This window comes from Pollicipes pollicipes, unplaced genomic scaffold (genome assembly GCF_011947565.3).
Source record: "Pollicipes pollicipes isolate AB1234 unplaced genomic scaffold, Ppol_2.1 Scaffold_2555;HRSCAF=2994_pilon_pilon_pilon, whole genome shotgun sequence".
NCBI lineage: Eukaryota > Metazoa > Arthropoda > Thecostraca > Pollicipedomorpha > Pollicipedidae > Pollicipes > Pollicipes pollicipes.
This window is the reverse complement of record NW_023596136.1, coordinates 18,497,489-18,509,842: the sequence shown is the minus strand read 5'-3', so window position 1 is coordinate 18,509,842 and position 12,354 is coordinate 18,497,489. Positions and strand designations below refer to the sequence as shown.

The 12,354-nt window shown below is 51.5% G+C and overlaps 1 protein-coding gene across 1 annotated transcript; it reads right to left on the bottom strand.

Moving 5' to 3' along the window:
- Positions 1-542: 542 nt before the first annotated feature.
- Positions 543-5,114, bottom strand: LOC119107028 (uncharacterized). The gene is made up of 4 exons (XM_037230381.1): positions 5,078-5,114; positions 3,559-3,779; positions 2,297-2,475; positions 543-1,352 (listed from the first exon to the last, which is right to left on the bottom strand). The coding sequence occupies exons 2-4, from the start codon at positions 3,733-3,735 to the stop codon at positions 1,139-1,141; spliced, it is 570 nt and encodes a 189-aa protein (XP_037086276.1). The 5' UTR covers positions 3,736-3,779; positions 5,078-5,114; the 3' UTR covers positions 543-1,138.
- Between the last annotated feature and the right edge of the window lie 7,240 nt (positions 5,115-12,354).

Here is a 12,354-nt window from a genome sequence, read left to right as displayed (position 1 = left end):
TGTGTGTGGTGTGTGTGTGTGTGTGCGTGTGTGTGTGTATGTGTGTGCGTGTGTGTATGTGTGTGTGTGTGTGTGTGTGTGTGTGTGTGTGTGTGTGTGTGTGTGTGTGTGTGTGTGTGTGTGTGTGTGTGTGTGTGTGTGTGTGTGTGTGTGTGTGTGTGTGCGTTTGTGTCTGTGTGTGTGTGTGTGTATGCACATATAGACATACCAATCGAATTTAAATGGTGGTCGTTGACTGACGTCACCTCACGTTAACAACAGCTGACAGAAATGTGGAACATCCTCCGGAACAGCATACAGTGATCACCTATTTCATTTTTCGATTGCTACAAATTGCCTGTTGATGCAATGCTACCGTTGTGGTTTGTCGCGCCAGTCGACGCTTGGGGACTCCCAATCAGAGTGCCCTCTTCAGTCGTGAAGATTTCAGCAGCGTCCCACGCGTGACACAGCTTTGCCGCGTCAAGCCTGGAGAGAGCATTGGTAGTTGCGCTGGTCCGCCTTAGCGACCGGATCAAAGTGTGCGCTACCAAAGGCTGTTCATTCCTTTTTGAGTATATTCTGATGCATATATTCGATAGCAGTAACAATCGCTACAAACGTGATCACTACACAACAAATAACAGCTCAGATAAAAACATCCTCCAACCGTGTCGGAAGAGGAGGAAGACGCTTCGCCCTCATTCGCAACGAATGAAGCCATGGCGGTCGATGATGACTATCACTGTCCGCAACGGAATATTAACAAAACCAAACATACTCAACAACTTCCGCCAGATACGAGGGAGGGTAAACAGCTCCTTAGCGGCGACAAGCGCCACGCGTGCGCGAGTCTTGTGCAACAACCCAGTCTCGTAGACTACGTACAAAAGTGCCCATTTTACATCTCAGGTAAGCATGCTAGCTCTCACTCTTCCTCTCTCCTCTTGCGTCATGCAACACGGAACTCGGCCCAATCTTCCCCTGCTTCGCGCGCGGCTCCGTTGCCCAACACACTTTCGACCACGGTCACCGCCCTCCCACCGTGTCCGCCTCTCGACTGACCGTCACGTTCGTTGGCCCGCTGTGCGTCAGCCGTGACGCTCCGCTTTTGGGCCGCCGATTGCGCCGGTCGGCCCGGTGTGCGCTGATTCGCGCCCTACTTGCCCGGTTTCATCGAGCTGAGCATGGAGGGCACCAGCTCAACCACGGAGCGCCACACGGTCACCATCTGGTCGCCGGCCATCGGGCAGGCCTTAAACAGGGTGTCGCAGGTCGCCTGGTTCAGCGACTTGGCCCCCATGAACGCCGCGTATTTGTAGATGCCGGCCGGCTTCTCCAGCTCCTCGTTGCGCACCGTGAAAGGACGCTTCCTGCGAGCACAACACGGCGTCAGCGCCATAGCCCCGAGACGGGACGCGTTATTACAGAGATCTTACTGCTGTGAATGTCTCTGGTCTCTCCGATGTACGGCACAAAGCTACAGCAGCACATAGCGTGCCGTTTTCTCGAAGCATGTGCTTATGATCGCTGTCCGTAATAAAATTATTTTCATAAATTTGAACGCCAACTAAGCGAGTGTGGAGGCCATTAGCAGGAGCGGAGTGAGGACCACAACGTGACTACAACATGGTATCTCAATATGCATCTATGGGAGACTGCATTTTTGTGCAAGAGCCTAACCGGAGGAGGTGACGCCTAATTGGCCAGCTTTTTACGCAAGATCACGGCGGACAGGAAGTACCTTGTATCCGCGCGGCCGAGTCAACGCTTTAAGCCGTACTCATGGTACCCACACAAAAAATTATTGATATATGCAGCTCTTCCTGCCCTCATTACCCGGTCAGATGCCAGGACACGGAACGAGGCGGCGGTATGCTAAAGGCGTGTAGCCTGGCCTGTTTACATGCTTAGTAGACGGTTTGCCACATAACGCGTCCCCGATTTCACCCATGAAGTTGGCGATATGGTGAAGCCTGTCGACAACATGATGATTTTGCCTATTGGCAAACTTTCACAGTCATGAAACCAATAGAATGCCGCTCAGTTCGGATGGTAGCAGTCTACTACCGGGAAATACAGTACTAACTGTTGTGATCAACGCCTTCGCTATGTCCTCAGTACCGTTAGCAAGCTATCACCAGACATACATCTCAAGACCATCTACAATTATCGGAACCTTCGCCGAACCGCATGCCTGGCCGCCTGGTAAGTCGTATAAATCCCGGCCGTTGTGGGCCAACGACCCCGGACAAGGCCCGGCGTTCCCAACGCTCCGTCTGGCGTGCGTCCCGTACGCCGCGTGCCGCCGGCCTACCCGAACATCCTGAGCAGCAGCATGTCTTCAGGCCGGGCCAGGTGCTTGGGCAGAGCGGCCAGCGTACAGGTCAGCTTCAGCGCGCAGCCCGTGTCCTTGTCGACCGTCCACAACATGTCGTACATGTCGTCCGGGTCGCGGCCAATGAACTGGTCCATGTTCTGGAACATGGTGAGTACCTGCGGCCGGGTAGGACGCCGTTAATTGCGTGCAGAGGACGGGAGGGTCGGCCGACACACTGGCTGCGGTGCGGCCGGGTCGATACATGCGCTGAGTTGTTAGTTGGTGGAGTCTGTGCCGCGGTGGAGTCTGACGTACAACAGGTCAGCAGCGGCCACGATAACACAGCTAGGTCAGGCGGACATTGGCAGCCTTCGGTCCGTTCGGATGTGGGGCATGGCTTATTTATTGCGAGACGACCTGCAGGTGCAGTTGCGTGAAAGCTGGCTGGCGTGCCTGTACGTGATGCAGCAGCGATCTCGAGATGTGACGATATTTGCCAACATGTGACGACGACTCGTTGTGTCGTGACGTCACGTCGGTCGGATGTTTCTCAGCTGGCACGATCGATCAGACTAGGCAGACGTTGCAAAGTAACCGGACTAAAAAGTATAAATGACTCGTTTCCGATCATCTTGCGGACAATATGTTGCAAGTATGTTGTTGCAAGCAGCATGCATGTGTTGGTGCAGGTGCTACGGCATTAAGAAGAGCGATGTCCTATAAAAAAAAACACCAAAAGTGGCCATATAAATTGAAAGAGAGGGGTTCCTTCCCGTAATTGCGCTTCTGACCCATTGCAGGCGAGTTGACTGACCGTCAAGACCGGACGCACGAGACAGGCAAATGCAAATGAATTTCCCGCCGGCCACTTAAGCCAGTAAGCCTTTCGCTGGGTGCGCCCTGAGTTTGCAGAGCCATTCACAGCTTGCTGCCGGTTGCCGGCCGGTTTACTCAGTAACCCCTGAGATCTTCACATCACACTAAATGTTCATGTCGGAGCCAACATTACCATCGAATGAAATAACGTTAGCTTTATTTAGCCCGAATTCGCTGTGTTCAGCGAGTGCCTGTACGGGGTATGACATGACCTAGAGCATGTCCTGACCTCGAGCATGGCCTGACCTAGAGCATGACTTTACCTCGAGAATGACCTGACTTCGAGCATGACCTGACCTCGAACACGATCTGACATCAGAGAATTCCCTGACCTAGAGCATGCCCTGACCTTGAGAATGACCTGATCTCGAGAATGACCTGACCTCGAGCAGCTGGCGGCCCTGCTCCGCCTGACCCTGACGCGATTGCGCCGACAGGTCCCTCTTGTCGCGACTCGGCGCGTTCAGCAGCTTGGATGTGACGAGCATGAGGGCGGGGATGGCGGACAGCATGGAGCCGCCCTCCAGGGCCGACACCTGCTGCTCGGGCAGCGGCGACATCCTCCGCGACGCTGGGGCGACCTTGCTGACCTCGAGCGCTCCACCTGTAACGGCCGGCGTATGGGGTCACAGCGCGCTCTCCGGCCGGCGCCGGATCAGTTCTGGCGCAGCCGAGCCACGGACCGTCGGCAGACGGGCCCCGCCGGCGGCCAGTTTTTCGCCCCGAGCTAGGGACGAAGCGCGCCTGATACCGTTAGACCAGAACCGGGGTCGGGACAAAGGTTATCTCGGCCGATATCGCCATTACCTACCGTTAGGTCCTGGGAACAGACGTCAGGTGGACACGGGGCGGGCAGCGGAGGCCTTCTCCCAGCCGATGTATTGGTGTTTTGACGCACCTTTGTTTACTGTGCTGCATCTGTGCGTGTGCGCATGTACGTGCGTGCGTGCGTGCTGTGTGTGTGTGTGTGTGTGTGTGTGTGTGTGTGTGTGTGTGTGTGTGTGTGTGTGTGTGTGTGTGTGTGTGTGTGTGTGTGTGTGTGTGTGTGTGTGTGTGTGTGTGTGTGTTTGTGTATAAGTGGTGCTTAAAGAGTGATTGGCATGCACGTGTTTGTCGAAATTATGAAAACATATTTTGGTATAATTCACACCGCTGTATTAATTTAAAAGGCAGTAGGAAACGTAAAAGTTGAGCAAATATGTGAAACCAATCGAGCCATTAACCAGGTAAGATTGCGGTCCTGCATGTCTCACTTGCGGTGCGGTCGCGGACTGCGGTCAGCACTGTCTTCAGAACGCCTATCTTATTGTACTGTTTGACACCTGAAGACGCTTTCAAGGCGGGATTTAACACGAAAGATGAGCCCCGCAACTACCTACATTTCTGGATGGGTGGGACGAGCACGGGTGGAGTTGAGAAAAGCTAGTGCTGCAAAGGCCCTGGACCAAGCAGCATCCAGTGAAACAAATTACAACATTGGCTGTGTTTGAGGAAGGTTGGTGTGACGGCCACCACTTAAGCCGTGCCGTGTTTCTCACCCACTAAAGAACTTGTTTGGCCTACCGCTGGATAAAAAAGCTAGCTAAGTATTATTTTTTTAAATCGCCGCCAAACAAATCATCCTACAGATGTGACCACGTTCAGATCACTCATTTTGCACCTGAAAGACACCACTTGTTTGAATCAAACTGTCTTGCAGTACGTATATTGTAGTCGCGGCATACTGCGGGTCAGCTGAAGCACAATTACCTCCCTTCAAGCAATGTTACAAACTCGTTTTGAAGATCTCCCGCACTCCTGCCAGCCGCTACAATCTGTTTACACGTGTCCAGTCGATCACAGGCTGCCACCATGGGCAGCGGTCGGCAGTGGGCCGGCTCCCGGCCGGACAGCGGTGCTCACCTGTGCCTCCGACCGCTGCTGCTGGTGCCGCTGAGGAGCCGGTTGCTGCGCGCTGCTGTCGGCTGGCCTCCTCGGGAGCGAGTGGTCGGCCGGCCCGCGCGGCGCACCACCTCGATCGGGGCCACTGGCGCGGGGCGCGTCTCCTGACGAGAGCGAAAGGCGACGGCCACGGCGCACCAGCAACCTGTGCACTGTGCAGCGCCGCCGAAGGCGTGCTGGTCGGGCGGTTCAGCGCGCTAGCTTTCGCTGGCGTGGGGGGTGTTTGTATGTGTGTGACGGGCCCGACATGCAGGCCCAGCGCAGCTTCACAGAAGCCTTTCGACGGTTCCGTGTCGCTCATTCAAGATGTTGCGAAATCGCCACTAGATGGCATCAATTGGGCGTGGTGTTGCAGAGGGTGGCGTGTTTGCAGGTGTGGCCAAGCTACGGCAAGCTGAAATTTGTGAGTTTGGCATCATATGTTTTGAAGCTGAGATAAGGGTTGCGCAGTACTAATCAAGTGGTACTTAAAAAAAACACCTGCCGAGCCTGCAACTAGACAGCATTACCCATAAAAGTAGAAACGAGAAAGTTAGAAAAACCAGTGGACCGTTTCTCCCTCAGGTCATTCGATATATGCACAAGCGCGAGTAGTAAATAACTGGCCCAAAAGTCGCTCACAGACTCTGGAAGCAACCAGCAAGCTATGGAATCACCTAAAGAGTCAAAAGCTGTTAAAAGCACTCAGGATAACCATGGGCCTTTGGATGGGTGAAGTCGCTCCCCGCTCAAGCCCATGGATTCGGCAAAAGCAACTTGCTCTAACGCATGGAGGACATCAAGCCAACCAATGTGCATCCAAGATGACCGGGAACGTCAAAATTGCGGTTTAAAGGTAGTGAAGGTAATACCAAGCGCGTGCTGTTAGACATATTCATAAGCTCGCCTACCAGAGGAATTTGAAACAGCTTAAACAACCGTGCCGGCGTAGGAGTCGTAGCAAAATATTCGGCAATAATGAGAGTGACTGTGTCTGCAGGCTCCCCAGGATTAGAAAACCCCAGTATCTTTGATGGGCTCCACGACGCTCTGCGGAATATCACAGCGCCTCTGATAACCCCAAAGGTGGCCAGAGGAAGACTAAGCAAAGAGTTTCTCAAGAAGGCAGGGATCTATGTCCTAGACGGCTAAACAAGCTCTCAGCATGGTCGAATGGCTCACACAATGTTCAAATAATGCGTCCACGTGGTTAAGTGACTCCGAGAGGGCTGATGGTCTCAGCAATAGGAAGACCTTCAAAATTAATGGAAATCCGCGATGTATAGAGGGCCGTCAAGTGCAATTCAGCCTCTCAATCTCCTGTTGGTCGATTGGGTGGTTTTGCACCAGAATAGAAGACAGTAACGAAGAGTAGAAATCTGTAACAAGCGTTTTAGGTAACTGACAGTTTTGGGACGGACATTTCTCCCACCCTTGGAGGCCGTGATGATTTCCAAGCTATCCTGGCATCACGAAGACTAAACCTGTTAAAACCAAGCTGAGGGTGGCATCGGATCGCTTGCGTAAAACCGCATAAAATGAGCGACAATGAGCAGCAGTGCAAGTACTTGTGACCGTCAAAGTCAGGTAAACACATTAAATTAGTGAATTAAGGCATCTTTGCTACTTTCATATCATATGTATTTGGCAGGGAGAAACGGTATTAATATTCCCATGACACATTGGGTCAAACGCCGATATTAATTTGTCACACACTGAAACGCACGCAAGCCAAAGAAGATTGTTCGAATCACACTTTGGAATAAGCCTCATCCTTATCACCGGAACTAAACATGATGCAGCAACAAAACAACCCAGATGGTGTCTGTCAGAATGCATCAGATAGACTACCGTAAGTCCCGGCAAACTGAATCATGGAAAGTCAAATATTTATACGGCGAATGGCCCAGCTTTACTTCTAGCGATCTAACCTGACTACATTTTGCAGAATAACATCAACATGCAGCATGACAAAATGTGTCAGATCCAATCAGTAAAGTGACGTTTGTCAAAACATTATTCTGTCAAAAGTTTGCTATCGGTTGCCTGAAATCAAGAGGTGGATATGTCCTCCACAAAAGACTCATCATCGGTGAGAGATTTTTTCTGGACAAGCGTCAGGCGTTAAGGTTACTAGTCCGGCGATGCTTGTTGCGACATTGGTCTGACCGCTGACTAGTCACTCGGTATGCTTTAGTGAACCCGTCGTTCTTCCTGTGTACACGTGCTTTTATTCCGTGCTCGTATTCCTTCTTACTGTGTACTTGTGTCATTGGTGCTTGCCTAAAACTTACGCATACTTTTGTAGATTTTAGTTACCGGAAGTGGCACAATTATCTTCACTCTGTTGACATTTAGAAACGACCGCAGGCTCCGGTGAAAGCAATCACCGTTCAGGCGCTGTTGCAAATCATATAGGAGAGGCGTTGCCAACGTCATTTCGGCTGAGCATGAGCCATTGCGCTCTCCATCCGGTTCGAAAGGCCAAGTCCAGTCCAGCCTTACGATCCAGGGGATCTATCTCCAGGCATTATTTATGTTCAGCGCTTTACCAAAGCCCGTCCCGTGAGCCCTTGCCCGCCCGCGTTTCAATTCCAGCATCAGTTTCTAGCGTCATTCGTGATTCAGATGCGTCGAGATTCAGATCTCAGAGAAGTTTCGTCATCGACACTGCAGTACAATGCCCAACGCCGATGCCGCGGTCGCCGAGCGGCGCGGGCAAAAACGGTGAAACTCGCGTCCGTGAGGCCAGGCGGCGCTGCAGTGCCGCGAATGGCTACATTGCTCTCAGTGAAAGTGAGGGGCGGCGCCGCTGTGCAGGCACCGCATACGCTCCGAAGCCGAGAGCCGGTGACAAGCGGGGATAATGAGATGATGGACGCACGCGGCAGCGACACCGAGGCGGTCATAGGTCCCATTCCGGTCGGGACCCAAGCATATTGTGTTTGTACATGCCGTGTGCAAGAACGGCTCACTGCTGTGGGAGAAAGTGGCTCATTGATCAGTGGCCGTTAGCGTGTCTGTTTGGAGATGGTGACAGATGACCCATCGTCGGCCAGCTATGATAGAGTGAAAGACACCTGCGCATAACTCCGGAGACTGTAGCCAGCCAGCAGGGGCGCGGATTTGTACAGGTTGTCGAATTTCGTGGTTGAGTGTCATCACCGGAACTAACGCGTCTTTTCCGGAAATTTTGCTTTATTGAAATGCATAGATTTGGAGGGTGCCGTCTAATATTGCCTCAAACGTGCACCACCTTGCACGCTCGTCCTAATGCTGAAAAGCCTGCTTGACTACATGTGTTGGAAATTTGTGTTGCCATTTCCTTAACATTCCAATGCGTACTTTAACTGACATTCATGTAGCATAGGTTGGGTATCACGGGCATGGCTATCCTTCCTGATGTGAAGCGTTTGTCTGAGTCTTTGAGCGACGAAAAGTCTATGGAAATTGAGATAACCGCGGTGCAGGGGAACGTGTTGCAACGAAGGCTATTAAAGAGCGCAGAAGGATGGATGAATAGACAGCTGGCGGTGGACCTGAGATCAATGGTGAAGGAGGAGCCACGCTCTTAAAACTCCTCGATGTCTCTCTTCACCTGAAGGTGCTGATTGGAGCTGCCAGGAGACAGCAGCTGTCCCAGGACCAATCGCAACAGGTACCAACGTCCAAAACGACACGCTGCCACGGTTCGTCGTTAGACAATGAGATCCTGTGTATCCATCATCTATATCCGGCACCGATGTTGAGTGATAGTTCAATCAGTGACAATATCATGCCGTCAGTGTACGATATCTGGGATCATCATCCGGGTTTGCGCCTTTGTCGAATGGGCCGTTTCATGCATTCGTCCGCGAGTTTGAGTGGTTGTTGATATCGGTGTACGACACTCGTGTATGCTTAATAATCTTTTAAAACGCAAACCTGGCCACTTTCCTTTTTCCTCCTCTCACAATTTATTTAAGACACTGCCGAATGGAGCACGTGCTAAGTTGCATCACGCATGCATGCCACCTGAGCACGTCAAAAGCAAGTTTCTTTCCTGCTCGATCCCTCACAAGCGAAAGTCGCCTTTAAGTCATCAACGAAATGAGACAGGCGGTTGAGCAATATGGATTCGTACTATTTTGTACTCGTCTTTACGCACATGAGTGGTTTTCTGTACACGTGGGTAATCTAAGCACTCGCTCCTTATTAACCTTATTCCACCTTCTTATCAATTAAAAGATGGCGAGCTACTGGATTGGACGTTTGGAACAGATGAATGGATGTAGAGATGGGAAGCGCCAGCTGAGAGAATGCGTGAGATGTAAGAGATGCATATAAGAAATTGGAGGATGGCGTCGGCACAAATAATTTTGCGCTTGTGCCGAGATCATACACCTTCGCGCGCAGCTTGCAATCAAGCATCTCAAAATCGTTTAAGAGTAACATAATGTAACCACCTCAACGAATGCTGAATAGTTTTTATTTATTTTATTTATTTCTATTTTATTTATTTTTTATTTATTTTGTATTATTTTCTTTAATTTCAATTAATTCATTTAATTTATTTACTGAATAAATTGAAAAAACGGTGCCGATGCAGGTAGGCGACCTCCTGACCGGAAGTTGCTACTGCTTTTCAGTTGTGAGCTGATTAGAAACGCGTACATTATTTATTCACAGCTGCTAGCAACAAACAGGTGAGAGCCGGAATGCTGCAAAGGTTGATCACTGTGCTCAGTTCGCTTGAACAGCGTAGGGGCGGCGGTCCTGATGCTTATCTTTATTTTCCCGATGCAATTCATAATAGCATGAACATCGCATAATTAGAAAAACTGGTCAAGACCATGAGTGCTGTTGCTCGCTAACACCTTCAAGTTTTCTGTGAAGCTGCAAGCTCAGCAAGCCATTGACACGAATAATGTCACTACTTCCCGTGTGGTGTCGTACACAACCCGCTCGACTCACGCCAACTGGGGAGTAAGCATAAAAGACCAGTGCGGCCTTCGCACTGGTTTTGCAGGGGTAGCGCACTGTGCAGGCGCTGCCGATTCCGCCCGCCACCTTTCTTGCCCGACAGCACGGGATGGCGCCGCCGCAGAAGAAGCCTCTCTCACTCGAGGTGCTCTGACCGCGCCGAATCACTCGCCAGCTGTGGATCATCAACAGACCGAGCCGGTCGGCACCAGTCGGGCGGCAGCGCATGTAGGCCGACACTACGATTATCGATATAACCACAGGAGCCAGCGATGTTTGACGGTACTAACCGTCAGCCTCGCTCGGCGCTGGCTGCCGGCTGAGGACTAATCGGCCCCTGCGCGGCATTCCTGTCTGATCGGCCGGGAGCCGGGGCCGTGAAATAGGTCACGGATCCCGGCCGCCGCTGCCCTTCACCGTCGGCACCAGGCCTGCCCCCAATCACCGGCCGCCGTCCCGGCCGTTGACACCGTGGCACCGGGGGGTGTCGGGTCACGGAGATGTCCGCTCGGGCGGGCGCGGCCCATCTGCTTCACGACGCCATGGACGCCGGAGGAGTCGCCCAACCCTGCCAGCTTCGGAGAACGATACCAAATGTGGGTTCGCAATTCAACAAGCGGTTAAAGTACCGTTGTACGTACTCGTCAGGTTCTGCAGTTTTGCAAAGTGCTGGGCAGAGCGCGATACGTTAGTCGTTCATTTCCGCGCACGGTATACTGTAGCAAAATGATATAAATAGGTTTATAATAGGACTTGCTTACAAGTTACCAAATTCACTGTAGTTCGTGATGCGATATGTGTCGTCTACTTAAGTTGCTTTGAGCCACGACCACTTGGGGAGTTGAAAGTAAGCCCTTCTAGTTTCGGAAACCCTTTCGGAACCGTACCATGTCGGTTTACCAAATTGGCTCAAGGAGGTCGAGGAAGCAATTATGTCATTACTGCATCGAATAACAACCATTGTTATTTATTGTTTAGCCCTTTGAGTTTCTAATTCGATAACAGTCAGGAGCGTTGTCGCATTTTTGGGGTTATTAATAGATATTGAGTTCTCGGGGATTGAATATTAGTGTAGATTTGAAGCGGGACCAAACAATTTTATTGACTCGGCCAGCCAAAATTGGGTGGGGGTGTTTGTTCTTTCTTAGAATCGATTTGCGTAAAAATTGCAAAGAGAAGAGTGTTCAGCATGCACTTTAGCTGAGCAGCTTTAGAATCGCCAACACCGACGACGGGCGTTGCTGTCTCCATTGGACATGGCGTGGGCTGCCCCAGCTAACAGCAGACGGCGACTGACGGTGGGGGGGGGTGGGGGGGAGAAACGTCTCAGGAAGAGCGTTTCCATGCATCGAGCAAACCTTGCCTTGCGTTCGTGCTAGTTTCTGCTTCCCGTGCTGTCGGCTGAGAGTACCATTCACAATCATGAGCCTACAGTAAGGGAGTGATGTGGCAACGCGAAGCAAGCTATGTGTTCGATCGACGGTTGATTCGTGACAATCTGTTCTTTGGGTGATAGATAGATAGAGAGCGAGAGCGAGGAGAGGAGAGGAGAGAGGGAGAGGAGAGGAGAGAGAGAGAGGGGAGAGAGGAGAGAGGAGAGAGAGAGAGAGGAGAGAGAGAGAGAGAGAGGAGAGAGAGAGAGAGAGGAGAGAGAGGAGAGAGAGAGAGGAGAGATATATAGAGAGAGATATATAGATAGATATAGATATATATATATATATATATATATATATGTGTGTGTGTTGTGTGTGGTGTGTGTGTGTGGTGTGGGTGGTGTGTGTGTGTGTGTGTGTGTGGTGTGTGTGTGTGTGGTGTGTGTGTGTGTGTGTGTGTTTACAAAATTTAACATTGACAATTAGAAAAAAAATTCATTAGTTTGATAAATCTTCAACGTTTCACCCTTGCATATGAACGCCCGTTTTGCCGCACAAGTTCTCACGTACAAGACAAAAATACACCGTAACTACAATTTCATCATTGCTTTCAGTCATTCAGCTGTTAGACAATATCACGAAAAAATCATATTCGGATTCATTCGTTAGTCGTGACACGGCTCAAGCATCGATTCAGCCCTAGCGTTATTGAGGCAGGAGCCCTCCACCGGAGCGGCCAGCGTCACCGCGCGACTATGTCACTCGCAGCGTGGCCGGGCGAGCCCTCCACCGGAGCGGCCAGCGTCACCGCGCGACTATGCCACTCGCAGCGTGGCCGGGCGAGCCCTCCACCGGAGCGGCAGCGTCACCGCGCGACTATGTCACTCGCAGCGTGGCCGGGCGAGCCCTCCACCGGAGCGGCCA